This window comes from Temnothorax curvispinosus, unplaced genomic scaffold, assembly GCF_003070985.1.
Source record: "Temnothorax curvispinosus isolate PA1 unplaced genomic scaffold, ASM307098v1 QBEX01013118.1, whole genome shotgun sequence".
Taxonomy (NCBI): domain Eukaryota; kingdom Metazoa; phylum Arthropoda; class Insecta; order Hymenoptera; family Formicidae; genus Temnothorax; species Temnothorax curvispinosus.
In genome coordinates this window covers 8379-35596 of record NW_020222898.1, presented here as the reverse complement: position 1 = coordinate 35596, position 27218 = coordinate 8379, and the positions used below count along the sequence as shown (strand labels likewise).

At 34.8% G+C, this 27218-nt stretch overlaps 5 protein-coding genes across 7 annotated transcripts in view; 3 read left to right on the top strand and 2 right to left on the bottom strand.

The window, feature by feature from the left end:
- The first annotated feature begins 617 nt into the window (after positions 1-617).
- On the top strand, positions 618-6475 carry LOC112463162 (ankyrin repeat and LEM domain-containing protein 2). The gene is made up of 10 exons (XM_025029358.1): positions 618-1262; positions 3159-3478; positions 3818-4129; positions 4265-4417; positions 4530-4759; positions 5033-5183; positions 5263-5431; positions 5580-5688; positions 5806-5934; positions 6035-6475. The coding sequence occupies exons 1-10, from the start codon at positions 1082-1084 to the stop codon at positions 6078-6080; spliced, it is 1800 nt and encodes a 599-aa protein (XP_024885126.1). The 5' UTR covers positions 618-1081; the 3' UTR covers positions 6081-6475.
- A 188-nt stretch (positions 6476-6663) lies between these two features.
- Positions 6664-9224, bottom strand: LOC112463164 (clathrin light chain). Of its 2 annotated transcripts, XM_025029359.1 has the most exons (7): positions 9091-9224; positions 8588-8744; positions 8354-8476; positions 8170-8256; positions 7981-8092; positions 7591-7602; positions 6664-6927 (listed from the first exon to the last, which is right to left on the bottom strand). In XM_025029359.1, exons 2-7 carry the CDS (start codon positions 8739-8741, stop codon positions 6747-6749), a joined length of 669 nt encoding a protein of 222 aa, XP_024885127.1. In that variant the 5' UTR covers positions 8742-8744; positions 9091-9224; the 3' UTR covers positions 6664-6746. The 2 variants fall into 2 exon arrangements, with proteins under 2 accessions (XP_024885127.1, XP_024885128.1); XM_025029360.1 differs by lacking the exon at positions 7591-7602.
- A 4320-nt stretch (positions 9225-13544) lies between these two features.
- On the top strand, positions 13545-16772 carry LOC112463165 (N-acetylglucosamine-6-phosphate deacetylase). The gene is made up of 7 exons (XM_025029362.1): positions 13545-14187; positions 14497-14771; positions 14853-14982; positions 15494-15582; positions 15656-15800; positions 15882-16058; positions 16215-16772. The coding sequence occupies exons 1-7, from the start codon at positions 13977-13979 to the stop codon at positions 16433-16435; spliced, it is 1248 nt and encodes a 415-aa protein (XP_024885130.1). The 5' UTR covers positions 13545-13976; the 3' UTR covers positions 16436-16772.
- Positions 16773-18228: 1456 nt separating this feature from the next.
- LOC112463161 lies at positions 18229-21144 on the top strand. Its single transcript, XM_025029357.1, has 4 exons — positions 18229-18312; positions 18520-18667; positions 19352-19425; positions 19889-21144. Coding segments are annotated over exons 3-4 (1089 nt in total). The 5' UTR covers positions 18229-18312; positions 18520-18667; positions 19352-19424; the 3' UTR covers positions 20977-21144.
- Positions 21145-21236: 92 nt separating this feature from the next.
- LOC112463160 (proline-rich extensin-like protein EPR1) overlaps positions 21237-27218 on the bottom strand; it is a 14092-nt gene continuing 8110 nt past the window's right edge. Inside the window, exons 8-28 of one of the 2 annotated variants that reach the window (XM_025029355.1) lie at positions 26434-26532; positions 26241-26339; positions 26065-26163; positions 25900-25998; positions 25724-25822; positions 25553-25651; positions 25370-25468; positions 25199-25297; positions 25011-25109; positions 24841-24939; positions 24673-24771; positions 24511-24609; positions 24352-24450; positions 24177-24275; positions 23949-24050; positions 23712-23813; positions 23499-23603; positions 22896-22994; positions 22676-22780; positions 22020-22279; positions 21237-21792 (exon numbers count right to left, since the gene is read on the bottom strand). In XM_025029355.1, coding sequence (XP_024885123.1) covers positions 21709-21792; positions 22020-22279; positions 22676-22780; positions 22896-22994; positions 23499-23603; positions 23712-23813; positions 23949-24050; positions 24177-24275; positions 24352-24450; positions 24511-24609; positions 24673-24771; positions 24841-24939; positions 25011-25109; positions 25199-25297; positions 25370-25468; positions 25553-25651; positions 25724-25822; positions 25900-25998; positions 26065-26163; positions 26241-26339; positions 26434-26532 — 2243 coding nt within the window. In that variant the 3' untranslated portion in view covers positions 21237-21708. The remainder of the gene's footprint in view (positions 21793-22019; positions 22280-22675; positions 22781-22895; positions 22995-23498; positions 23604-23711; positions 23814-23948; positions 24051-24176; positions 24276-24351; positions 24451-24510; positions 24610-24672; positions 24772-24840; positions 24940-25010; positions 25110-25198; positions 25298-25369; positions 25469-25552; positions 25652-25723; positions 25823-25899; positions 25999-26064; positions 26164-26240; positions 26340-26433; positions 26533-27218) is intronic. The other variant, XM_025029356.1, reaches the window with a different exon arrangement.

The following is a 27218-nucleotide window of genomic DNA, read 5'->3' as shown; positions in this document are numbered from 1 at the left end:
GATCAGCCAATAATCAGACTTATTTACTAGTTATTTACTATTTAATAGGCAAATCAAGTGATCGGTGTAAACTAGGCCAAATGAGAGATATGCCAACTATCCTCAAATACCACGTAACCTGTCTATAGTAGATTTTTGATTTTTCATTGGTCGCGTTCAGCAGACCAAGCCGCTCAGTAGCATAATCAAACGTGATTGGTTCTTACTTTTAGAACGAACCAATCACAGCAGAGTGTTGATAAGACGAACTCAACAGTTGTGCAACAGTTGTCTGCTGAACGCGCCCAATAATCGAACGTGATTGGCTGCGTATCCTCTCTTTCACCATAGGTTTGTCGTAAAGTCGTGAGTCGTAAGAATTGACCAATCACAGTCGATTATTCTTCTCAAATTCGATTGCGATTGGTCCATTTCCTACGACTCACGACCCACGACTCGCATTCGGCCTGTTCTTTTTAGGCTGAAATTGTTGCACGTTTTTTTTTTTATAGAGAGAGAGAAAGAGAAAAGATAAACTGTGCAAAAAGTTCAGTTTTAAAAAGAACAGGCCTTTTGTCTGGATTGGTACGTGAGAGATAATAAGTCCAAAAATGGCGGTTGAAAAGAGAAGACGGCCAATAGAAGTACTTGGTGATCGGCATATTAGAGTTCTTGTATTTTACACGTTCTGTTACATCTGTAAATCTCATACGTAAATCGCGGCAACTGTCCGCTCGGGAGAGATATTTCCGCCGTGTGATCTCTTCTTGGGTTTTCTCCCGCGCAGGAATCAAGATTGATTTCAACGAGTCGACGCGGGACGCGGGACGAGGAGCCGTTCGCGATCGAGCTACCGGCGGCTATCGCGCCGTTTCGACGCTCTGTTTTTGCGGCAAATGTCATCCCCGGTGAACATGTGATCGGCGAACGACGTGGAAAGGCGATTTTTGGCGATCGTTTGGCATGGTTTGTGTACGTATACCAAAGTTGCTATCCGTGGCTGCTATTGGTTCTGGTGCAGTTGGGTACCCTTTGGTTGCTTATACCAGAGTCACGTCAAAAATTGCCTGTGGAAAGCGCCGGGAGAAGAGTGTGTCGCGTGATGACTATGACGCCAACGTCGCGCGAGTTCGTCGTTGATTTGCTAAATGAAAATTCGGCGGAGACGGCGACCGCGATGCCCGAGGACCGCGAGAACGCGTCCGACGCGCGTCCTAACCTTCCGACCGCAACGCAGTACCATGCCGTGTACATGGAACACAGGGACCCGTCAGATGGGAAAGGTAGGCTTTAATCAAGCGTCCTTTCGCTCGTTATAATTAGAAGTAGCGTTCTCTCGCGCGCTCGAGAGAGTGCTTTCGATAACGTTAATTCAATTGAGGGTAAGGGGGGGGGGAGATGCAGTTGTGAAATGTTGGAACAAAGCTATTTCTTTTTCTCATCACTGAGTAAACATATTTAAATTTAAAACTTTTTTTGTATAATTTTGATTTTGATCGTTGATTTTTTTTTTAGCGTGTCCTTTCGATTATGATTTGTGAAGTCTCGTCTTTTTGCAACCGTGATCGCTCGTGACTTCTGATAAAATTTATAACTTTTTAAAACCGAACAATTACGTCCGTTCATCTCAGTTTTGAAAAAAAAATCAAAAGTATAAGTGTAATTATTATGAAATAATAAGAATTGCTGGGATAATTTTCAAGAGACAGAGAGATAAAGAATATGATTTTACGAGAGAACTTTAAAGGTTGCTATTTAGTTATAAAAAAAAATTATATAAATCTAAAGTCTTTTTGCTTATTCCAAATTAGTATTGTTTGTATGGACTTGTTTTTGTTGACATTTTATCATTTTATGTGTGTAATACATGTAATTTAGTTTATATATGTTTATTAACTTTAGCAATACAGCCAGAAAGTGGACTTGGTTTACAATCAATCCTTAATCTCTCATACTTGCATTCAATCCACGCATACACAAATATCCAAAATCCTATTATAAATTATACCATTATATCTTATTATATATATACCATTATACACTATCTCCTAACCTCACAGCCTATCTCACAGCCTATCATTCCAAAGTTTTTCCAACTTTTCTTTACTATCCTTTCCTAATACTGTAACTGTAAACCATTCCTTTGTCTTAACGCAATCTTCAACATAGTGGTTCATATTATCCTTGCCTTCATTACAAAAAATACACATTTGTTTCTCTTCATCTAGCCAATACCTGTTACCTGATTCTAAGTTCCCGCATCTTAAATTTAACAACGCTCTGATACTATCCCCGAGACCCTGCCTGTCTAAATTATCCAACTTTAAATAACTTGGGCCTTCCAAATCTATACTTAGCTCCTTATATTTCTTGTTATACCTTGCATCTAAAATCCTGTTTCCCTCTAACTGCCTCTGTACATCTTCATCCCTCTTCCATATTTCTTTACCTAAATTTCTCCCCTCCCTTCTCAAGGCTTCCACCGCCACAACACTCCAACCGTTCCTATATAATTTAGTTTATATGATTTTAGTATTTTTGTATTTTTGGTACAAATTTTTGTGTAACAAGATATCAAGATAAACTCGGAAGGAATATTGGGAATAATATCTGTATAATTTGGAAACTTTTTGACATTTGAGTGCTTTGTTTACTCTAATTCACGCAGGAATTATGTGATATCTTTTTTAGGTATTTTGATATATCCAAAAGTCATTTTACACAGCTCAAAATATACAGGAAACAACCTGTTTTTCAAATTTTATCATATTTTGGTTAATTTCAAATACACTTTCTCTCTTAATCTATTGGTATTGTAACTTTGAATAATAATATAATGCTCTTTTTTCTCTTTATACGTGGAAAATTGTCTGTTACTGATTAAGTTGTCAATCTTACAAGGAAATTTTATGGTAGAAGCTTGTACAATTTTGAGAATTTAGTACGACAACGTAGAACCACTCTCTGAATCGACTTTACTTCATATAGAAAATCTTCGTAGTTGTTAAAATTAAGAAGGGTTAACATAACATAAAATGATATTTGTATAAGTAATTCTCTATAAGATTAATAGCGATACCAGTAACATATTATATCAAAAAGTAAACTTGTACTATTTGTACATTATTCAACCTCCTAATTACTATTATTATTAATATTATTACGATTATCTCTTACAGAAACTCTTCACGTTTATGAAGACAAGCAGACTGCCTTAAAAGTGCATAAGACAGATAAGACTAGCCGTTTTAATAGTTTCAAGAATTATTCCGATGCTGTAGCATTCGCAAGGACTGGATCCAAACAGCCTTCTTGCAATCATCCTGTGACAGTTGCCGCGGCGCAAGAACAGTCGAGTAATTTTAAGGCACCAACCACGCAGGAACTTATAGCTTTCAAAAGATTAATCGAGAATGGGGACTTGGAGGCTGTGGAGAATATCGTATGGAAAAATCCGAGATATCTAATCAGCAGTGGAGATACGCCTGAAATTTTGCAGGTAAATATATATATGTATATAATTTACAATTATATTTCTCTAAACTTGATCTCATTTGTCGCAGTATATATAATTGCAAAGAGTGTAAATATCTTTATTTACATAAGTTTAATATTTATAGAAATGATTATTTTTTACGTGTGATCAGTATTTCTGCTGATTTACATGTATTATTATTATGTTAACGAAATTGTAATATAAAAAATTATACAATAATAAAATACGTATCTGCCAAATTTACATAATTTATAATTATTTATAATTTTATATTAGAATTACTGCATAATTATGCAGCAAATGTTTTATATTTTCTTATAGAAAATTATATTATATTTTTAGATGGGCTCTCGATATAATGCTTTACATATAGCGGCGAAAAAGAACAAGCCAAAAATGTGCGAATTTATATTGAATACTGTTGGGGATCCCAAATTTATGCAGTGGCATTTTGGGGAAGAAAAATGTGAAACTTACTTAAATCCTGCGGAGATTATACGGGATTTATATTTAAATACACCGGACAAAGGACTCAACGAGACCCCGTTACACTTTGCTGTTAAATTTGGTTTTAAGGATGTTGTTCGGGTTCTTGTCTCATATTCTCAATGTAGTAAAACTTCGAAAAACAAATATGACCAGCGGCCTATAGATGTAAGGGAACAAATTCTTTATTTAATATTTTATACTTTTATATATATATATATATATATATATATATATATATATATATATATATAACAATGTAATATAATATAATATAATATATATAATATCTCACGATTTTAGTTAATATGCAGCAGAAAGTGCCAAAATGATGAAGCTCTAAAGCATGAGATACGTATGCTACTGGAAGATCAATTCTATGTACCTGTGTTAAGAACAGAAGGCAATGCATGTCCACCTGTTATCGGAGAACCATTCTCGCCGATTAATCCACTTGTAAGTATATGTGTATTAATCCACTTGGAATATATGTGTTTATATAAGCAAAATCTTGGAACGAAGCGTAGATATTAGTTTTATAAAAAGTGGGATATTTTACTGTTTACAGAATTTGAATAGAGATCCTATGAGTCCTCGTGTAGAAGTAAGGGCGTTTGCCGGTCCAATGACTGAGAGACAAGCAAAAGAATTTCGAAAAAAGTGGAAAACACCACCACGTATGACTCCTAAAAAAGGACAGGGCGATGCACCCGGTATTATGAATAGCCCTATTATGAATAGCCCTAGTATAGCTCTGAGGCTGCAAGACACAGAAAAAGGGTTGGAACGTGTTGGAAGGTATGCAGATATTAAATCCAAAATTTATTACTGTATCCTTATATGATAATACTAATATATTTGCCATATGTGCGTGCGTGTGTTAAATATTAAATATTCAGAAATTAAGTCGTAATTTTTACAACATTTTATTGTACTTAATTGTTATATTATTTAATGATACGTTATCAAACGATAAATAGATGACTTTCTTTATAGTATTTTATTATATCTTATTTATTTAAATAATGAAAAATAATCCGGTTTTCTCTTTGATGTATGACATTTTTCTAGAGATCTTGCCGAGGAATGGCAAGTGCCTTGGAAGGAATATTGGCTATTCTTAAAAGATTTCGTTGATTTTCGGAGTGACGATGGATTGAAGAAGCTCGAAAATTATTTGGAGAAAAGATTCAGAGATAACGAGCAATTATTTTACTCGACGGTATAAAAATGTATCAAATAATACGTTTTTAATGTTTACGTTAGTCAATTCTTCTAATGTTTCTATTTTTTTTTCTTAGAGAAACCTGATTAATGACGCATATGCGCCAGCGAGTTGCGAAGATGAACCAGTAAGTTGCCAACAGACGCCAAAAGAAATGGATGCCATTAACGATATACAATACTTATGTGATAAATTATACTTGTGCTCATTAACTACCGAAATTGATAATGTTGAAGAAGATACAGGTATTGCGTGTTTAGGTCCCCTTACATCTCACAAAGGAATAAATAATATCTTCTCCCTCCTCTATGTGAAATTATGATATCCTATAATTGTTAATTACGATTTTATTATAATCAAATTAGGGTTAACTATTTATCTTTTATCTTGCAGACAGCTTAGAATTTTTTACACCTCCATCCTCGCCAGAACTTATTCAAGACGATTTCGATGACGACATGCAGATTGCAGAAGAAGGAGGTCCTCAAATATTTATTGAAGGGTAAATAAATTTTTTATTATTTTTTTATGCAAAGGCGAACAGTACTGATGATATATCACATACTAATAATTTTTTAAAGCAATATTTTATATCATTATTGAATGTTAATGCTTTTAGGTCTTCACCAACAAAATTAGATTATGCTGTTTACAATGCACTTTCATCTGTGATTTGTCCCGATACGTATCCTTATATTTACCGTTGGCGACACGATATGCAGCTGGCTATAAAACGTGATCCATGCAGGTACATAATATTGTATCTTTAAACATTAAATTTGTTTTTATGAATCTATTGTTAGTAATAATGCTTTATGATGATGCATAATTCTCCTTTTTTTTTACAGATTTAACCTGAAATCCTTAAGGAAAAAACTATTTATAGATAATTAGATATATATATAACGATAAAGATAGTTATATTGTCAATCTGAGCTGCCAAACTTTGGATTAACGGTTGAACTGTTTCTTATAGATTATATCCTATGACAAAGAAAAAAGTTAAGTTCCCCCGAAGCTTACTAATTAATGTTGACTTCAAAAAGTTTTAAGCTATGTTAATATCGCATAAAATGTATAAACTTTTTTGCACAATGTTGTTGGACTAGCATCTTGGATAATCTTAAATGTATTCGAGATAAGATAAGAGAGGGATATATTTTGAGACGTGTTTTTACAAGACTTGTAACTAGAGGACCTTCGTGCTCAAACTTTTGAAATCATTAGTGTGTACTTCTTTTTATTGCTCACCGTTTATAGTTACAATAAATGCTCATTACTGGAAAATACATTCGCCGATTTCCGTGTGTCTCGTCTCCCATCACATCTGACGCAAATATATATTACTCATGTACTTCATAATGTATTTATTATCAATAACTTTTATTATATATAATAATAATATTACTTATCTCTTATTTAACAGAACATTTATGAATTTTGTTAATATCGTCGCGATCACGATGTGCATTATATCTTTTTTTTAATCATTTTTTTTCGCTTATTTACCATAACTCATATTCTCAAAGTCTAATTGCAAGGATAACGTCTTCAATTTAATCAAGCGTTAATGGGAGTGGGCGGTGTCTGTTTTAATTGCAAAATGATCGAACGCATCCGGGAAACGTCCTTGGAAGTGCGGGACGATTTTGGATTGAATTCGCAGAGCTTGGCGATGCGTTCCCACTCGGTGCCTGGTTCAACCTCATCTGCCTCTGCGACGAATTGCTTCTCTGCGTTCCTATTCGTAAAAAAAAAATGTGTATTAAACCAATTCCAAAGCACACGTTGTATATCAGTTAGTAATGTGAAAGAAATGAGGAATTAAGTGACATATATATTTCATTAATATATCAGAGTCTTGAGAAAAAAGTAGAAATAAATTTGTATTGTTCTTAAATTATTATGTGACATGAACGCGTAGCTATTAGACTCGATGTCAATCATGGTGTTTTATAACATTCATGTTGTGCTTATGCATAAGCAAGTAGTGCTTAATTAACACGTTCTATTCTTTCTTTCAGTTTATGGAAATGGTTTTTATAAAACGATTGAGAGGATTGACAATTCATCATTGATAACATTCAAAGATTAATAAATGCATTTACGCCTTTTAATTCAGTCATTTTAGGCATATTATAAACTATAAAGTAAAGATGATGTTGAGAATAATTTTATTATATGCAATGTCGTTTAGTGCAGTCTCAAGGTAACTCGTTAAGAAGCAATATCGTGATAATTGAAAGAGCGAAAAAAAGGAAGAGAATGAGAAAACTGCGCCTTTATATCCTCGATTCACGTTCTAAGCAAATACAATCTCGGCGTTTCCAAAGCAAATCGTGTTACAATGCATGAATTGTAATGCATGTTCTCATGCGGATAAAGATATTTTTTTTTAACTTACTTGGCTGACTCCCTAAGAAGCGAAATAGAAACAATATAATTATATACATGTTAAAAACTTCAAAAGTTTATACATAGCATAATACTGGACTAATTTATCAATATTAATTGTACTTGTACATTAAATGATGTGATGAACTTAGTCCAAAATATTTATTATATCTCTCAACAATATTTCACATTTCCGATATATATTACTCCATATTTTTAAATATATAAATATTGTATTATTGTTGGATACAAGCCTTGTTAAATAAAATTCAATAGACGGTCATAAAAGATTCTAATTAGCAATCACAACTTAATGTTCAGTTTTAGCTTGTTTTTTTATTTTTTAAACGGGATAGAGATATACGAGAGAAGAAAGAGGATAAAAGATCAGTAAAATTACCTGTTGGTAGTCTTCGTTTTATTAATGGCTTCTGCATGATGCTTATACCATTCTTCTAACTCTTTCTTCGCAGCTTCTTTCCATTCCTCCTTCTTTTTCTCCTCCTCTGCGTCTAAAAAAAATTTGCACCCTTATCCATACTATTCTTAACAAATGTATCACATTTCAGCGATAAAACTGACTACTTACCTTTCTCTTCAAGACGCGCCTTCTGTTCCTCCCTCCACTTTTTAATCTTTTCAGGTTCCTCCTTAACTGGCGGAGGAGGTGCTGGTTCTATATGCATAAAAATGTATAAAATAACAATTGATTCTTTTCAAGATGGAGATGGAGATGGAGATCTCAAAATAATTATCTGAAAATGATCTCGTACCTGATGCTGCCGGTGATGCTGATGCTTCTCCAGGCTGCCCGATGGTATCTACAATTTCGAAGCTGCCTTCAGCATCGCCTCCTGGTCCAACTTTTAGATTTCCAAATTTCCCAGACAGCTCATCTACGACATATTGTCGACGTTTACGATATTTGCACACATATGATACAGATAAACAATATGTAATTACAACTTATGACACATTTTCTTATTTATATATCAATTCCTATTTACCTTCGTTTTGACCTGCCGCAGCTGCAGCCAGAGTTACCGCCATCGGTGTAATGTCATCTTCTAAACCAGCCAACTGATCCTGCTCCCTCGCCAGGAACTCTGCTGCTGGATCCACATCAGGTTCGTTGACAAAATTGTCACCAAATGCGTCCATTGTCTGAAAAAAGATTGAAAGGATATATTCTGATATGCATATCATTTATTGAAAACAGAACGGCTCCAAACTGGTTTTTTGTTGTTGTTTAATAAATTGTTACTAAATTAGGATAATTGTAACTATGGGTCTATTTTCTATTGCTGAACTGGCTTCGCTAGTTCACAGAGTTCATCTTTTTCCTTCCAATGTGGAGTAAAAAAGATAAACTCTGAACTAGTGCAGCCAGTTCAGCAATAGAAAACAGACTCTGTACAGCTCGAAAAAAAGGAGATTGAACGTCAGTGACATTTGACATTTGAGGTTAATTAATCAAATCTGTCGCTAATCCAAATAGAATCGGTCTTACCGTTTACCTAATCGAGACGAGATGATCAGACAGAAACTTTTTTCACTTGCGGTAACTTGCTTGTGTAGATTCTCGTCCGAGAGACTACGAAATATGCGACTCTTCGCTAGCCAAGGGAAACACCTCCAACGGTCTAACCATGGTGTAAGAAGAAAGGTGAACCATTGCGCATAATGGCGGAAGTCTGAGATCTTAACCAATCAGAGCTTGAGCTTTTAGGTAGCGCGCTCTTTAAAAGTTTCAGAAATGAAATAAGATATGTATAACGCAATTTGGATAAAAATATGTTATATTTAATATATATATCACAAAAGTGAAGCATAATTATACAGACTGTTTGTTGCATATATGTTTGAGTTTTCTTTTTTCTTTTCTAGTACAGTTTTGTTGTTTTATCTCTTGATTAATCTGACGCAGGCGTATATACGTACGGGTTCGTACAAGGCACGCGATTACACAAGCGGGAAAAGAAACTTTTGCGCACGTGATGCTTGTTACCTTGTCAAATATACCACTTTCTTTGCTAAATGAGCGCCCATGAAGTTTTACAAATTCTTCGTTCATAATACTGGCTGCTGTCTGCAAATCTTTGGAGGGATACATACAGTTTCCTCTGGATATGCAAGACAGCCAATTATCTGTCAGAGGAAGAGTTGACGTAGGAACACCTAATTCTGGATATTTATGCCGAAATTTATGTGCAACATAACCAGCTATATAAATCAAAGCTTCTGTTTCAATTGTTAGACTAGCTATTGAAGTTTCAAATTCTTGAAGCAAACTAAACTCATCAATGGTTGGAGTAGTATAAACTATCTGGGTTTCTGAAAAAGTCATAAAATAAAATAGTAGTATTTTTTATTTTTTTGTATAAGCTGTCACTCATTTACATACATTATACATGTATGTAAATCCTTTATACATGTACATTGTAAACATCTTATCAATTGCAGTTAATTAGGTGGTGTAAGTAATAATTATAATTATTATAATTAATTTATTGTATATTTGTGTTGTATTTGTAATGTGTTTGTGTAATTAAATATTTGTAGAATTTATTATTGTATACTATTGTATATTTATTTGTATATTGTACAATTTGTATTAAATTATTATTATTATTATTATTATACTAAAGTGCCTGGAATGTAATCACTTCCCAGGCAACACAAAGTCTAAAATTGGATCATAAGACGTCTTATGACCCAATTTTAGATTTTGTGTTGTTTGGATTGTTATGTATGCTCTCTCATTACTTGTATTGCTTTTATTTGTTTTGCAAACAAAGTAGCTTTTTTAAAAAAAACCTCCAAGAAACATGGTAGCGCAAGTATTGCCATTTGCAATTATTTCTGACGTTGTAGTGCATAATGATTATATGAAATTATTATCGTACATTTGGCATCACAAAAGACGGAGATGACAACCATAAATTAATAATATAAGGACATAAAGTCAGAAGTAAAAACTGTATATACTTGGCGTGAGACATTACCGTGTATCTTGATATTGATTCAAGTACCTGATTCATCTTCCTCATTAACCTCTTCTTCGTGGTCTTCATTGACTGTGAATGTTTCAACGTGATCAACTTGCATGAACAATTTTGCCTCTTTTGCGAGGTCATCATCTTCTTGAATGTCTGAGCAGTCAGATGTACAAGAAGCATTTTCATGTACATCTTCTATATCCATGAAAGAAACCGATGTCAGGTCATTTTCCGTATTTTTTTTATTTGATAAAGCATGCCCAGAATGCTTTCCGAGGATGTACCATTTTAAACGGTTCTGTAATTCCACCGGTGAAGGATGGTCATTTGCATGTCCCATAGCTCTTATGTATGAAAAAAAATTTTCCAGAATGTCCTGATTCAGTCTTCTCGTAATGATGAAATCGATCGTTAACGCATCCGTCGAATATTTTTCTTTCACGTACTGAAGTAATTGCCTTAATGAACGGTTACTCAATAAGATTCCCTTTTGAAATGGAAGTAATGTCGATCTTTTTGGAGTTCGCATATTGCTAACAAGTTCATCCATTTGATCCAGAATTACATCTTGTTTCTGCAAATCAACTCCATACGCACGCAAACCACTGTGTTTGCCAAATTTAGAGTGGCAATTAAATATGTCGAACCAGTCATTAAAAAGGCTTAAGACCTTTGACATTATCTGCCAATTGTTATTGTGCGAAAGAAATTTTTGTTTTCCGCAATATTCAATTGCCTTTGCATTGCGATTAGAAAAAACCTGTGCAGCTAATTTTACAGATTGTCGCTGGTTGCCTTTAACATCTAAATGAAGTCTACTGAGATTAAAAGCAATTTTTAAATCACAGGAATTTAGTGCAACTAGCTCTTCTAAAATGTCTTTGTTTATTAACTGACCGTCGACGATAAATCCTGAATCAAATAAATTATTTCTAGCTAGTTTAATTATGTGTGGTATATCAGCAAAAACAAATACTTTCAAATTTTTGTCTAATGGATGCAAAAAGAAACACTGCTTTTCTTCGTCTGCTTTCTCTATCACTTTAGAATTTTTATTATTTGGGATCTCAACTCCAATGTTCATTGACTTCCATAAGCGTGCATTTGTAGGTCCCAAATCACTCGTAACCGCAACAACAGTGTACCCTACTTCTTGAAGACGTGTTATGATTTCAAATAAAATTTCTTTTGTCATGGGTTGATCGAAGTCGTAAAAGATTGGTTGTTTCCAGTTTCCGATAAGGCCTCGAGCCATTACAAATTGACTTGTTTTATGCGGTCCATATATCTTTTGCTCACGACGTTCCAAGTCTACTTTATTCGAAATGTAGAGTTCATCAAAAGACAATACAGTCAGTTTCTCTATCATCGACAAGCCTCCTCCCTTACTCTGCATTATTTGTATAACATCTTTCAGAATGCCCGGTTTGACATTAAAATGAGCACTCCAATTTCTGAGAGTTTGCACGCAAGGCAAAGGTACGTTTTTCACCGTCCGTAAATAATTGTATGCTCTGGCACTTACTGACCGCAGGGCAATAGCAGAAGAAATGTCTTCAGCTGACCATGTCATACGACTGTTATTTGGAGACATAATTCTTTTAATTTGTCCAGATGTAAACACCATACGCAATGCGTCAAACGCTATTGTTTCAGCGTTTTTTTCAACATTCTTTTGCAGTTGTTGAAACTCGTTAAGATTTTTAATGGCATCTTTTTTCAAGTGCTCATTTTCTTCGGCGAGCTGCTTAAATGCGATAGAGATCTGCGTATTCGCAACAGAGAGCTGCGTATTCTCGCTAGCAAGTTGTTTGTTTTCCTCTTGTAATTTTTTTAGCTGTTCCATAAGCATTTCAGCTTCCCTATTCGGCTGATTGTCTAACTGTTCAGCACTGTAAAAAAATAATACATGAATAAATATTAATCGAAAATGCTTTAATGATTATTTTATTTGTACAATTTTAATTTTTTTATGTTACTGTTGATCATTTAAATTTAGATATACAATAAAATGTACATATTAATACATACATATTCATTGCTTCAGCGGGTTCCACTGGTAAACCACCGTGTTCACTTTTTGCTTGTTCGTCTCGCTCATCATTTTCTGACTCATTTCCAGTGCTTACGGCATTAGCATCCATCTCCGTATTTCTCTTCGCATAAGCAACAAGTTCGTTATAAGATGGTATTTTGGATTTGCTATACGATAGAATAAATACCATTAATACAAATTGTGAGGTAGGTTTTCAGTTTTCGGTATTATTCCAAAACTATTATGAACTGCACAACAGAAATTCGTGAAAAATAAATGCAAAAGATTAAATGGATATATTTCTGAACTTACCGGGGTATCTTTTCTTTTGGTTCGTCAAGCTGTGGTATTGTTTCCTTTGGAATATTCAGCAATTCCGTTGGTATTGAGCCTTTTTTCAGCCGTCGAATCAGTCGTGGCAGATTCTTCGAACGTTGTTGTGTCCATTTCTCTTCGATGCAATCCGGTACGAAATGTCGCTCACATACTGCAGCTAAAAATAAGATTTTTTAATAATCTTTGGAACATGACAAATAAAACCATTTACCCGGTAATTATACAAAGCATTCGGAATATAAACTCACCACAGCTAAGTTTTATATCTGCTTCTTTTCTCTGACAAGCTTCGAGCCACTGTCTCCTTATTTCAGGCTCTTTTGGAAAATAACACAACAATACGTTGTAATTTTCTCTATTACCACGACCGGTCCGGCTCTTGCAATTTTTAACGCAACACACTGGCATTTTTAGCAATTGTTCACGATAAATGACACGACGAAACTCAGTCAGTAGCCATATTGAATTTTACATATGTTCGCATAAAAGCTCAAAGCGTAATTGGCTAACTGTCCCCCACTACTTTTAACCTACTGCGCATCCATCGGAATGGTTCACCTTTCTTCTTACACCATGGGTCTAACCACCTCCAAGCACAGATGTCTATACGCTACTAGATACTAGATCGCTAACTTCGTCAAAAGAGTTGAGGCTATCCGGATTTCCAGGTTCGGCCATGACACTGACCAACAAAATGGTTGCAACAGCTGTTGCGTGCGAGACGATATATTTATTGAATTTATTTGTACGGATTCGTACGTACTCCATCTGTGTATGTATGTACCCCTTATCATGACGGCCGGTCTATTGTCAGACGTTGCGATTGTTACGAGTTGTCATACTCCAGCTCGCCAGACTCGCCTACCAATCGCCATTTTGGCCTAAATGCTCGTAAACAGCGACGTGGATACGCATTAATTGATAACTGTTGATAATGCTTTGGGTACGGCCGCAGATAAGACATAAGACTCTTAATTATAAAATTACGCTGACTCGGGGTTGTTTCTCGTCACGCGATCGTCGAGCATGTTGCGAAACAACAGCAGTGTTCTCAAGCAATTCTGCAATTGCAAAATCTTGCGCGACAGTAGGATTCAGACGGAGGACCTATGGGTGCGAGACGGAAAGATCGTGAATCCGGAGAAGATCTTCTACGACGAGAAAATCAAGCCAGATGTTAGGATAGACTGTAGGGGAGCTTTGATCTCACCGGGGTATATAGATGTACAGATCAATGGTATTTAATCAAGTACATACATTCTTGACATTTCACTCTTTTCTTATTTTTCTTACTTTTTGCCAAGTGAAAAATTAATAATTTATATATCATAAATTGGAGTTGGATGCAATGCAATCTTAGAGTTTGATGCAAGATACAGATTATAAACCAGAGAATTATAGGTACAAAAATATTTTGTTAGTGCAAAAAACCTCGTGAATTGTTAAAATTAATATTATAGATTTTTCAAAATTTAATAAGAAACTTATAATTTTATGCTTCTGTAAGTAAATGAATGATTTAATATTTAATATTTTTATTTGCCAGGAGGATTTGGCATAGATTTCTCATGCAATGTCGACGATGTGGAAGGTGGCATTGCTAAAGTAGCAAAAGGATTGCTCGAACATGGAGTAACGTCCTTTTGCCCTACATTGGTTACATCACCCACCGAGGTGTATCACAAAATCTTACCGAGGATAAAGAAGCGAAATGGAGGTAGCCACGGTGCTGGTGTACTGGGCGTTCATGTAGAAGGACCATTTATTAGTCCGGTCAAGAAAGGTGCCCATCCTGAACATTGTATCAGAAAATTTGATCAGGTAATAATTATCTGTTCTGAGTAAATTTACAGAATTTTTCAATGTATTGCTTAACTTACATATATAGGGATTTCCTATTAGGGATTTAAATCGGTCACTGATATGTATGGCGATCTAGACAATGTGTGTATGTTCACATTAGCACCCGAGATTCCAAATGCTACATCTGTTATTGAAGAGTTATGTAGAAGAAATATCAAAGTGTCTCTTGGTAAGCTAAAGCTTTAGCCTGGGTCTACAATAGGTGTAACCCTTTTGTTCTAAGCTCTGAGTTATGACATTAATATGGTTTAAACTTTAAACTTTACAGCTGGGATCTGGTCAGCTCGCTTAAAACTTAGGGATTAAGATTACGACTTAAGACAGCATCAAAAACGTTTTTTTTTTTTTTTATTAAAAAAGTCAGTTTAGAGCTTGGAGCAAAAGCTTAATATTTTAATGATAATGCACTTAGGGCCGGTTGTTCCAACTTGTTGGTAAGCTAACCAATAGTTAAATCAATGCCTATCTTTGTCTAATGTAAAGGATAAACAAAGACATACATATGATTTAACTATTAGGTAGATTAGCAACAGGCTGGAACAATCAGCCCTTATTATGCTATATTAAATGTAAAGATGTCTTGTTTTGGAATTTTATATTTTAATTCTTATATATCGCGTATATTGAATCTTGCAGATTTAAGAATTTCTTTTCAACTCAATTTACATGATATATTTCAGGACATTCTGTAGCAAATTTAAATGAAGGAGAAAAAGCAGTTATACATGGAGCGTCCTTTATCACTCATCTATTTAATGCCATGTTGCCTGTGAGTTGTGAAATACATTAGAGATTTATAGTCGACTTATATATTTCACACATAGCATTTTTAAAAATTATAGTTCCATCATAGAGATCCAGGATTGGTTGGTCTCTTAACGTCCGACCAAATCCCGTCTGGAAGAATCATTCATTTTGGCATAATCGCCGACGGGATTCATACTCATCCTGCGGCGTTACGGATCGCTCATAGAACGCATCCCGAAGGTTCGCAGTTTATGTACCTATATTTATCTCATGATATGTTGTTACAATTTTAATAAAATTAAAATGTAAATGCTTGCACAGGTCTTGTGCTTGTAACTGATGCGATATCAGCGTTGGGTCTGGAGGAGGGAATCCATCAACTGGGACAGTTTAAAATAGAGATACGTAAAGGATGCGCATATATCGCCGAAACAAATACTCTGTGTGGTAGCATGGCGGAGCTTTCCGAATGTGTAAGACACTTTAAAGAAGCTACAGGTAAATTATAATAATAAAATAATCGTGAAATATTTTATTTATTTGTTGATTGCATCATGTAGCATACTTATATTTAATTTTTGCATCATATCTCTATTCAGTGTATAACACTTAATGAGAATTATATTTGTATAACACTTAATGATGTAATCGCAGGTTGCACAGTAGTCGAGGCGTTAGAAGCGGCGACTTTACATCCTGCGAGAACCCTCGGTATCGATTCCTACAAAGGCGTCCTGAATTTCGGGGCCGATGCTGATTTTATATTACTTGATGAGAAACTCGAGTTATTGTCAACATGGATTTCGGGAGAATGTGTTTATGAGAAGAATATTGGCAGTATAAAACAATTTGATGCGTACATCTACGTAGTATGAATTCGAATCGATTATCGTATGAAGCACACAACTGAGTATTTTATGACTGGGCACTGGCATGGAATGATAGTGACAGACCCATGAGACATACTACTGTTACTGTTATAATAAAAAGCCTTAAACTTGTTCCAGAGAATAGCTTTTGTACGTTGTACTGAAATTTTTGTACATTTGTACTTGTAGTTTTTTACTTAAATAAATACTTATCATTTTATATAAAAGAAATATGAAATTGTTATGCGAATATATATAAAATTTAGAAATAATTATATTCCTTGATTTTTCAAGGAATAATGATTTATATGAAACATATATTTGTAAAGATCACCTGCAATATTGTGCCATATATGTATATGCAAAAAGTATTTTACTAGATAATAAACATTTTTATGTATATCTTTTTTATTGAATTGTATATATATATATATTATATATATATATATATAACAATAAATTTATATGTTCTTTTTGTTTAAAAACTTTCGTGTTCTTTCCCATCTCTAATTTTCCAATTTTGGGTATTATGCCAATGTAACAACAGTGTATATCACATTATGAAAATCATTAAGTAAAATTTAATAATGGTTTTACAAGGAAGATATATTTATATAAAATTAATGATTGCGGTGTTGTCGCGCTATATTAAATGATTGATCTTAAAATCATGACCCTTCTAATCTTTTTTCACTTTTCCATTAAGAAAGTTCTAAGATTTATTTCTTCGCTAAAAAATAAAAAAAAGAAAGATCTTTCCGGCGGAAAGAAATCGACGGGGATAGCGGGGAAGAAAGTTCATGTCTCTTCATTTTCTTCGCGGATGCTTTATTTAAATCTTGGCGCAACTTCGCTAATTTCTCCCGACCGCCATTCAATACCCAGGTAGCAATTAATGTCTAAAAAACATCATAAAGACATCTTTAAGATTTTTGGCATCTTAAAAACATCTTTATGATGTCTTTTAGACATTAATGCTACCTGGGTAGTAGCTTTTGTTTACTCGGTCTTGCATTCCATATCCTACCCGATTTCCCGCAGGAGCATCCGCTCTCTAAAAACCACCGCGCGTGAAAAGAACGGATCGAAAACTTTTCTAACGAATCGTAATAAGTAGATCCCCTCTTGTGCAGACGGCATTGAAAACTCCTAAGCTGATTATACAGGGAGACTCGTCGCTATATACCAAAAAATACTTTAATGGCGGATACTTCGGTGAATTTGAAATAAATGTTTCTTTATCAAGATTTTTCATGAAAAATTTAATCGCGAGGAGATATCTCTCTTGATATAATAAGTAAAATTAGTCGGCGTGTTTAAATTATGATAGATTAATTCTAAATTTAAATTTTAAGATTCGTCTTTCTCTTGTAATTGAAAAGTGAGAATTATATATTTGTTATAATTGTTATCATTTTTCTCTTTCAAAATTTTACATCTGAAGAGGAGTAAAATTGTATAATTTTATAATAAATCACAGGAACATAATGAGTCCTTTCATTTTTCGCGGCGGTTTAATTTCATTTTCTTGATTTATTAAAATCACAAGGAAAAAATTCTTGATTTATTAAAATTGCATAATTTAATTCCTTTCGAAACGCAAAAATTTTGCAGAAAGTAATGTAGGAGATGAATGTATGCGTGCATGTACGTGTGTGGTATGTGTGTGAGTGGGAAACCGATAGCATGTATATCGCGACGCCGGCGAATCGGCGGTTGCAAGAGTGAAGAGAAGATACGCCGGTCTTTTGTTCGGTCGTGTTATGTCTTCGAGAGAGCGAAGCGTCTGCGAAGCCGACTGCGCGCTATAATAAGTTAATAGTGTAGTGCGAGTCACAGACCACAGTTAGTTGATGACAGAGGATTGCCAGAAAACAGAAAAGGTATATCATACCTAAAATAAATTAGGTATATTACAATTATTCCTGCGAGAGTGTATTTTTCTAAATTAATGTACATATAGATATACTTTCACGATTAAAGCAAATTTTATTTTAATGTGCGCAGATAGTCGAGTTATCGTTATCGCAATCAATTTTTAGGAGTGTTCCACATTTATTTTACTATATGTTGAACTGTATTTTTTGTAGTGAATCAAGAAATCGGTATTACATCACACGGCCGCGGCCGTTGCATATTTGTTTTTTCTGCGTACTGTTGCGCGCACTTGCATTTGGTCGACGTCGACGTCCTATCACTCGCTCACTGAGACTGTGACTCGAGCGGGCAGGTAGCTCTGTGAGTATTATTTCTCGAAACGCAATCGCGACAAGTATCGTACGATTTCAAATGCTATTAACCTGCGCGATTAACTAATTTCCGCGATTATCGAGATAACTTCATCGTGAGCACATCGAGGTTACGACTTTAAAGCGTCGCGCGTCGTCTACAATGGCAGCAGGAGTATGCAGTAAAGGCGACATAAGCAGTATGCTATATTGATCAACCACAGTCGGCACAGTCGACACATTATTCCTGAATTGTAAAAATCCCATTAGTTAATAACTTACTGCTTACGTCTTACTGCATACTCTTGCGGCTATTGTAGACGAGCCATACATTGCATCTTGAAACAGATATTTTACTCAATTTATTCATCTGTTTGCTGTTTTTGAATTGAAAAATATATGGATAAATAATTAGTGAACTATATACTATACTGGAATGTGAACTCCTATGCTAGCGCCCGGGCCACGAGAAGAAAAAGACAGAATGGTTGCTTTCCGACTCTGTCTGTTTATTTAGTATATATGTATAGTTCACTAGGCATAATACATCCGAATTGTCGATTTAAGTGGCTTAATCGCGTGCTGTTAATTGAAAGTACCGTTCAAAGTGCGATTGTTTTATATTTCAATGATTAATGCGCTTGCAATTGTAATTAAAAGAAAAATTTATTTTGCAAATTTTGCTACAACAAAGGAGTCTGGGAAAAGGAGAAGGAGGAAATATTAGAAGAATCGGACGACGCAACCACAGAGACAATCAAGAAATAAGTAATTTATTTATTATTTTATTTATATACGAATTAAATAATCGCTAATAATTATTTTATACACGCAATATTATTTATTGAAATATTCATTATGTTTAATTATGCACGCGTATTACAATTTGAATATGTTTATGTAATATGTCAATGTAATTCATATTTAAACTTCGTATATGAGTCAAATTTTTTTATTTTAATTTAAAGAGTAATGGGTCTAATAAAGTGAAACTAATAAATAGATGTATTACTTTAAAATGTGAGCTAAAGGATACCAGTATTAATATATATTTAATCCTAGATTAAGCGTAATAGCTTATTGTGCACTCGCATTCTCATATAAAGCTAAGATGAAATTCATTATATTGACACATTGTTTATTACGATCCCCGAAAGCAAATGATTAATCCTTATCAATAATAGTTTAATTAGGGAGGTCTCTACTTTTTGTGTCTTTACATTTTTTTAAGTGTCCGATCATCCGGAATCTTCCAACATCACTATGAACTATGCGCCGATTCAACGCGAGATCCGCTTGCCACGGCCACAACCACAACATCCCACAACAGAGACAGTCTCATACATCGAACCTCCGCACGTTATACTCTGTTCTGACGAAAACATTACTCCTGAAGAGATGATAGTGACAGCCATTTGTTGGACACTAGGAACACGACCAACAAAGGTGCCCGTGCGCCAGGTGCATATGACACCTGAGCTAGCAAAAGCACTAGAAATGGCTACTAATATGAACCACTTTGATCAGATCCTAGTCTTTCTTGGCATGGCAGGACTAATGACTATCGTCAAAAAGATCAGATCTTGCTTCAATCCAAGTCATGAATATCTCATCAATAGATGGCAAGCTGTTTGTAAAGCAAACAAAATAGAAAACATTTTTAAATCGGGTGTTGTTTTGCAAAAACGATATCTGACCTTTATTAGAACATTAGAAATTTGGCAGGTTTGGATTGAATCGAGACCTGCACTCTCCAGAAGCCTCCTTGTTGCCGCCCTGGACCTTCCGGAAGGATCTCCTATGCTTGTGAAAACTGCGATGGCTGAAGTAAAAATAAAGATTAAATATTTTGGCATGAAGAGGATAATAAAGATGGATGCCTTTGTGTCTGTAAAAAATGTAAATGTAAATAAAGCCATCTTCCTCTCGGATATCGCACAACAAGCTGCTGATCTCAGAAGAGCTATGGATGAGTTACGCACAAGATATGGAAATCGTTTCCCATATTTGGAAATTTACAGGCTCGAAGGAAGAGATCGCCTTAATTTTAGGAAATACCCAGACCTTTTCTATGCGGTTTTTGCAACCGAAGTTGCAAAAAAAAAGACAATCCCTGATAGCGTAAGGGATATTTTAATGGATTTTCAGACTCGGACCGCGAAATATATCATAGATGATGAACTAAAGAAAACGTTGAAATCCGAGATGCTTGATGAGGTAACTACTGAAAATCTCCGTTTCCTTAATATTGATCCGCGTCTCTTCTGTCAGCGTCGAGAAGAAAATGGAAATTTAATATCTTATTGTACGATAATATAGCAACTAATTGCGAGATATATCAGTTGCTTGAAATTTATAGGACAATCTCATAAGTATGAATAATAAAAAATAACAGAAAATGTATCAGCCAGAGCGATTATTTATTTTTGTACAAGTTCGATGGAAAGTAATAAGAGTAAGAAAATGAGTAAAATAGAACCATAACAAGTAAAGTAGTAATATTTTTAATACATCATACTTTTATTTAAACTTTTTCATGGCGTTTTTATTTCATGGACGATGAAAATCGAAATAAGATATTTATGTATTCTATATATGTTTATGTCAAATGAGAAAATAAATTAGTATCTATCATTTTACATTAAACGCTTCATTAAGAAAAAACGATTGTTTACAGTGATATTTTAATGTATTTAAGGCTGCGGTCCGATTCACGCTCACAGCATTGTAAGCATCATTCTGTTTTTCGTTGCACATCGAATATCAAACGAAGATAGAGCGATACTTTCAGCGCTGTGCGCGTGAATCGGATCGCAGCCTAAATTTCCTTGCATTATATAGCATAACAGTTCTGCCTAAGCATTAATATATATTTCTTTATTCTGTCGATGTATTTTTTCTACGGAATTAGTAATAATAAAGCGAAAAAACAAAAAAAGAAAAGAAAAAATAAAACTTGCCTATCTCTAAGATTCGTTAATTGATCGTGTCACGGTAATGGAAAAGAATGCGTCTTAGTCGATAAATTGCCAGTTGTCACTAATTGATGAATTAATAAACTGCGTCCTTTAAATTACAAATGTACGGTGAATGCCTGATTCCAAACGTATGCGCCGGGGGAATGTCGAGAAACACCTGAAATACAATAGTGATTACATCAATTAATTATATTAATTGTCATTGTATTACGTTATATACTATTGAATATCGTTATATCTTTGAATTCAAACAATGTGTTACTAGAACTATACTCTATGTATTATGTATGCTTTATATTATATCTATAATATATTTATTATATTTTACGTATATTCTATTTTTTTTATACATTTTGAAATTTGTTTTTACTTTGTTTTACATACCTTTTCCGGGCAGTGTGCTCCTGGTCCTGGGATCTGCGAGTGATCGTCTGGTATCGGAAAACGCGCGCTTATGCTGTACGCTGGGCTCTTCGCTCTGGTCGTGTCCGGTTTAATTGTCTCGTACGCGCCCGGCCCGGGCACGAGGACACGATCGTCCGTAAAGACCTTTTGCCTACTGGATATAGAATAGGCGGGTGCCGCTTTCTTGTTACCCTCCTTAGTTCCGCCGAGAGCAGAAGGGATGTTATAGATATTGGGCGCTGAAATATGATCAATCTATTTTCTCAGAATTTAACATATTGTTTTTTATTACATTATTTCATACGTAATCTTATCTCATTCACCATTTACGTCGTATTCTTTCTTTTTTTCTCGCATTTTTTTTGTAACATTGTTTGTAGGATATCTTCATGTAAAATTACATCTCTGACGAAGGTTTGCATCTTATTAAATATTTCACGAAGTGTAAGGTGTGCGAATAAATGATCAAGGAAGCGATACAAAATGACTAAATACAGCGAACTACTGGTGTGAAGAACTAATCTTTGCAATTCTGCATTCTATGCATGTTAATGCACGCGAATAAAATTGCTGCTACGTAACATACTTTAACATGCAATATCATATTTATCGTAGATCGAATTGATTATATTTACCTGGAATGTTGTTTGGTCTGCTCGCGGGTGGTCTGAGACCGAAAGTAAATTGCAACGCTTTCTCCAACAAAAGCATTGCCTTTTCTGGGCTGTACTCGCCAGGACCTAGAATATTGATCGAAAGATAAAATAAATTATAGATTAATAAATTATAAGAATATATTTCAAGTTAGTATATTAATGCAAGAAAGTAATTAGGAATGACAATAATAGAACCCACCTGGTACAGTGTTCCTCTCGTACATCTCGGTTTTAACGCCGAAACTATATTGCGGCGACTTAGACATGTTTATTTTCTCGGGACAGTACGTACCGGGAGCTGCAAAATGAATTGTAAAATGCTTCTGTATATTCTCGAAAAGTATTAATTCCGGTTATTACACTTATTCCGTGCATAAGACTACTAGGCACCATACTAGTACTGTGACATATATTTAAAGGACAAAAACGACATATAATAATCACACATTTATTATACACATATTTATACACATATATCTATAACACATGTTTATTACAACAATCCCGCGTAAAATAAATCGAATTAAAATGTTAAAAAGTCGAAGCACAGCGACAGAATCCTGGTACCGATATCTATCTCATTTTTTCTACTTTCTTACAGGCATTAATCTTAACAGTATTACGTACAGTTGTTTCTTCCGCAAACGGTTAGTGGGACAAGGTCGAAGAAGCATTTTAATATGACATGCCTACTTTAGATTTGCATTACAGCAATAATTCATGTATAAGACTTCACGATAAACCCCAAGTCAGAAACAATGTAACATTAACATTTCCATTAATTTCCTCCTTCACCAATTACCTGGTGTGTCGCTAGGCTTATATAAGCAGGGCTTTCTATTACCGAAACTAAAATAAGGTTTATGTTCCAAATGTTGAGCTTTTTCTGGATTGTAGCTATCAGGGCCTATCGAAGCAATCAGAAATTAATATTTTTCGTACCAATTATTACATTCTCATTCATATTACATTTTATTAGATCCATTAGTTTTTTTTTGTTAACTCACACCATTACCTGGTGTATCGCGGGACTTGTGAAGGGGTTTTCTATTACCGAAACTGAAATATGGTTTATGCTCCAGATTTAGAGCTTTCTCTGGAGTGTAATCGGCTGGGCCTACCAAAAGCAATCAGAAAATCATATCGTTTATTATCGTCTTTTCCATATCTTTTACGCGCATTAGCCCGCTTAGAAAACGCGAATCGCTAAAGATCCAATGTTAATCCACACCGAGTTAATCCACACCGTTACCTGGTGTATCTCTAGGTTTATCCAAAGATTTCCTATCACCAAAACTGTAATAAGGTTTATGTTCCAGATTTAGAGCTTTCTCTGGTTTGTAATCAGCTGGGCCTATAGGCGAGGCAATCATAAATTAATATCGTCTATAATTATTCATTAAATTTTTTCTTCGCATGTTAATAGTATGTCAAAGAAATGTGTCTCAATTAAAGTTTATCGAGGTGACATGGCATTCACCTGGATTGTCGTTTAATTTTTCCGGCATCCCTTTTCCGGTCAAACTGTACTGCGGCCCCTTGTCTAAATTCACCTTCTCGGGGCTGTATGTGCCAGGTGCTACGACAAAAAATAAAAACACCAACGATGAAAAGTGTCATAATTTTATTTAAAAAAAATAACGTCTAAAACGTACCAGGAACATCGTTAGCTTTCGGAACGTATCCTTTGCCAGTCAAACTGTATTGCGGCCCTTTGTCCAAATTTATCTTTTCTGGACTGTAGGCGCCAGGTGCTACATAAATAATAAAATATATGAATAATAATATAAATAATAAATTAATCAATCAATTACCTGGCGTATCGCTGGGCTTGTCCAGAGGAGTTCTAAGTCCAAAACTGTATTTCGGTGTAGTATCCAATTTTACCTTCTCGGGCGAATACGCGCCAGGCGCTAAACATTTTAATATTACATTAATATATTTAAAAACTATTTTTTATGAGCAGTTTTACGTACCTGGTGTATCGGTGGGTTTCTCCGCAGACCCTTTGCCAGTTAAACTATACTGTGGCCCTTTATCCAAATTTACTTTCTCCGGACTGTAAGCTCCAGGTGCTGCGAAATAAAAGTGAACGCACGCGATAAGAATCTATTTTTTTTCTGCACAAACAGAATCTTAATTACCTGGCGTATCACTGGGTTTATTCGGAGCATGTCTAATTCCGAAACTATATTGCGGCGTATTATCCAGTCTTACTTTTTCCGGAGAATACGCTCCGGGCGCTGAAAACCGTATTATTATGTTATTATATCTACAAACAATTTATTTTTGAGATTTTACAATTTTTACATACCTGGCGTATCCGCAGGCTTTTCAGCCGGCCCTTTACCAGTCAAACTGTACTGCGGCCCTTTGTCCAAATTCACTTTTTCCGGGCTGTAAGTACCCGGTGCTGTAAGATAAAAATAAATATATGCGATAATTGTAAAATCGTGCGCAATACTATTGTAAAATAATTATATATAAATCTGTATATATTACCTGGTGTGTCACTAGATTTATCCGGTGCGTGCTTAATCCCAAAACTATATTGCGGCGTATTATCCAGTCTTACTTTTTCCGGACAATACGCTCCAGGCGCTGAAAATCATATTATTATGTTATTATATCTATAAAACAATTTATTTTGGAGCTTTTTCAATTTTTACATACCTGGCGTATCCGCAGGTTTTTCAGCAGGTCCTTTACCAGTCAAACTATACTGCGGCCCTTTGTCCAAATTCACTTTTTCCGGACTATAGGTACCTGGTGCTGCAAGATAAAAATGAACATGTGGAGTAATAGTAACAATCGCGCGCAATACTGCTGGAAACTAATTATATGTATACATATTACCTGGTGTGTCACTAGATTTATCCGGAGCATGTTTAATGCCGAAACTATATCGCGGCGTGTTATCTAATCTTACTTTTTCCGGAGAATACGCTCCAGGCGCTGAAAATCGTTTTAGCATATTATTATATCTACAAACAATTTGCTTTGGTAGCTTTTGCAGCTTTTACACACCTGGCGTATCCGTAGGCTTTTCGGCAGGCCCTTTGCCAGTCAAACTGTACTGCGGCCCTTTATATAAATTCACTTTCTCTGGACTATATGTCCCAGGTGCTGCAAACGGCACACAAATATAATAATAAATATACAATAGCAGTTTACGTATTATTAACGACGTGCTTTAATTATACCTGGTGTATCGCTGGGTTTCTCCAAAGGAGGTCTGATTCCGAAACTATATTGCGGCATGGTGTCCAATTTAAATTTCTCGGGATAATACGTTCCGGGCGCTGAATAAATTACGATTCGCATATAAAGTTTATGCCTACAAATAACAAATCACAACTTTATCATACCTGGAGTATCGGCGAGTTTCTCGGCTGGTCCCTTGCCACTCAAGCTGTATTGAGGCCCTTTATTCAAGTTCACCTTTTCGGGACTATATGTACCGGGTGCTAAAATAAAAAAAAATACACATTCGACAGAGACACTTTCTCTCTATGATAAATGATTCATTGTGCATACTGCATACCTGGCGTATCGCTCGGCTTCTCCACAGCGGGCCTTAATCCAAAACTGAATTGCGGTGATGGATCTAATTTCACTTTTTCGGGACAATACGCACCAGGCGCTATCGAAAAAAAGTCACCGTTTTTTTTTTTTTTTTAAATCATGAATGCTTATTGGAAACTGAATGCTTATTGGATATACGAATCTTCACATACCTGGCGTTCCATTGCACTTCTCGATTCGGCTTTTGCCGGTTAAACTGTATTGCGGACCCTTCTCCAAATTCACTTTTTCTGGACTGTATGTACCAGGTGCTACATTGAAAAAGAAGAAGGGACACGTTATAATAGAGACAAGTGTTTTTAACACACCGTACACATAAAGAAATTAGAAATAAAATGTCTGTTTTTCTCTTCAAAATTTCAAGACGAGAGAGCATCGCGTATCGTTTATTTATTACTTCTAACTGGTACTTATTCTCCAATCTCATAAAACTACTTTTATTATAAAAATAAAATTAAATAAAATTTACAATAATAAGTGAAATTGGACCGATATAAATCTTACAATTTAATAGAGAAAATGTCATCTTCGGTCGGGCTGGATCTTGATAGCTCAATAATATATTTTTGTGTGAATTTTTGTACTTTTTCTGTGTAAATTTTTATACTTTCTCCAACTCACAAAAATTGTTTTATCGAACTAAATTATTTATCGAGCTTGAAACACAATTTTTCGTTGGAACAGTAAATCCACATACTTAAATCGATAATTGATTTACATTTTGATGCTAATATAAGCATCTTTTTTAATTATCGTAAATAATTTATTGTGAAAAGTATCACCCTAGCTAGAGTTTAAACTTGGACCTTTCTGCAATATTATTATTAGGCTACCAAGATCCAGTCCGCGCAGGATAGCACTTTCTTTATTTAATTAAAATAAAATTATACGAGAGAGAGAGAGAGAGAGAGAGAGAGAGAGAGAGAGAGAGAGAGAG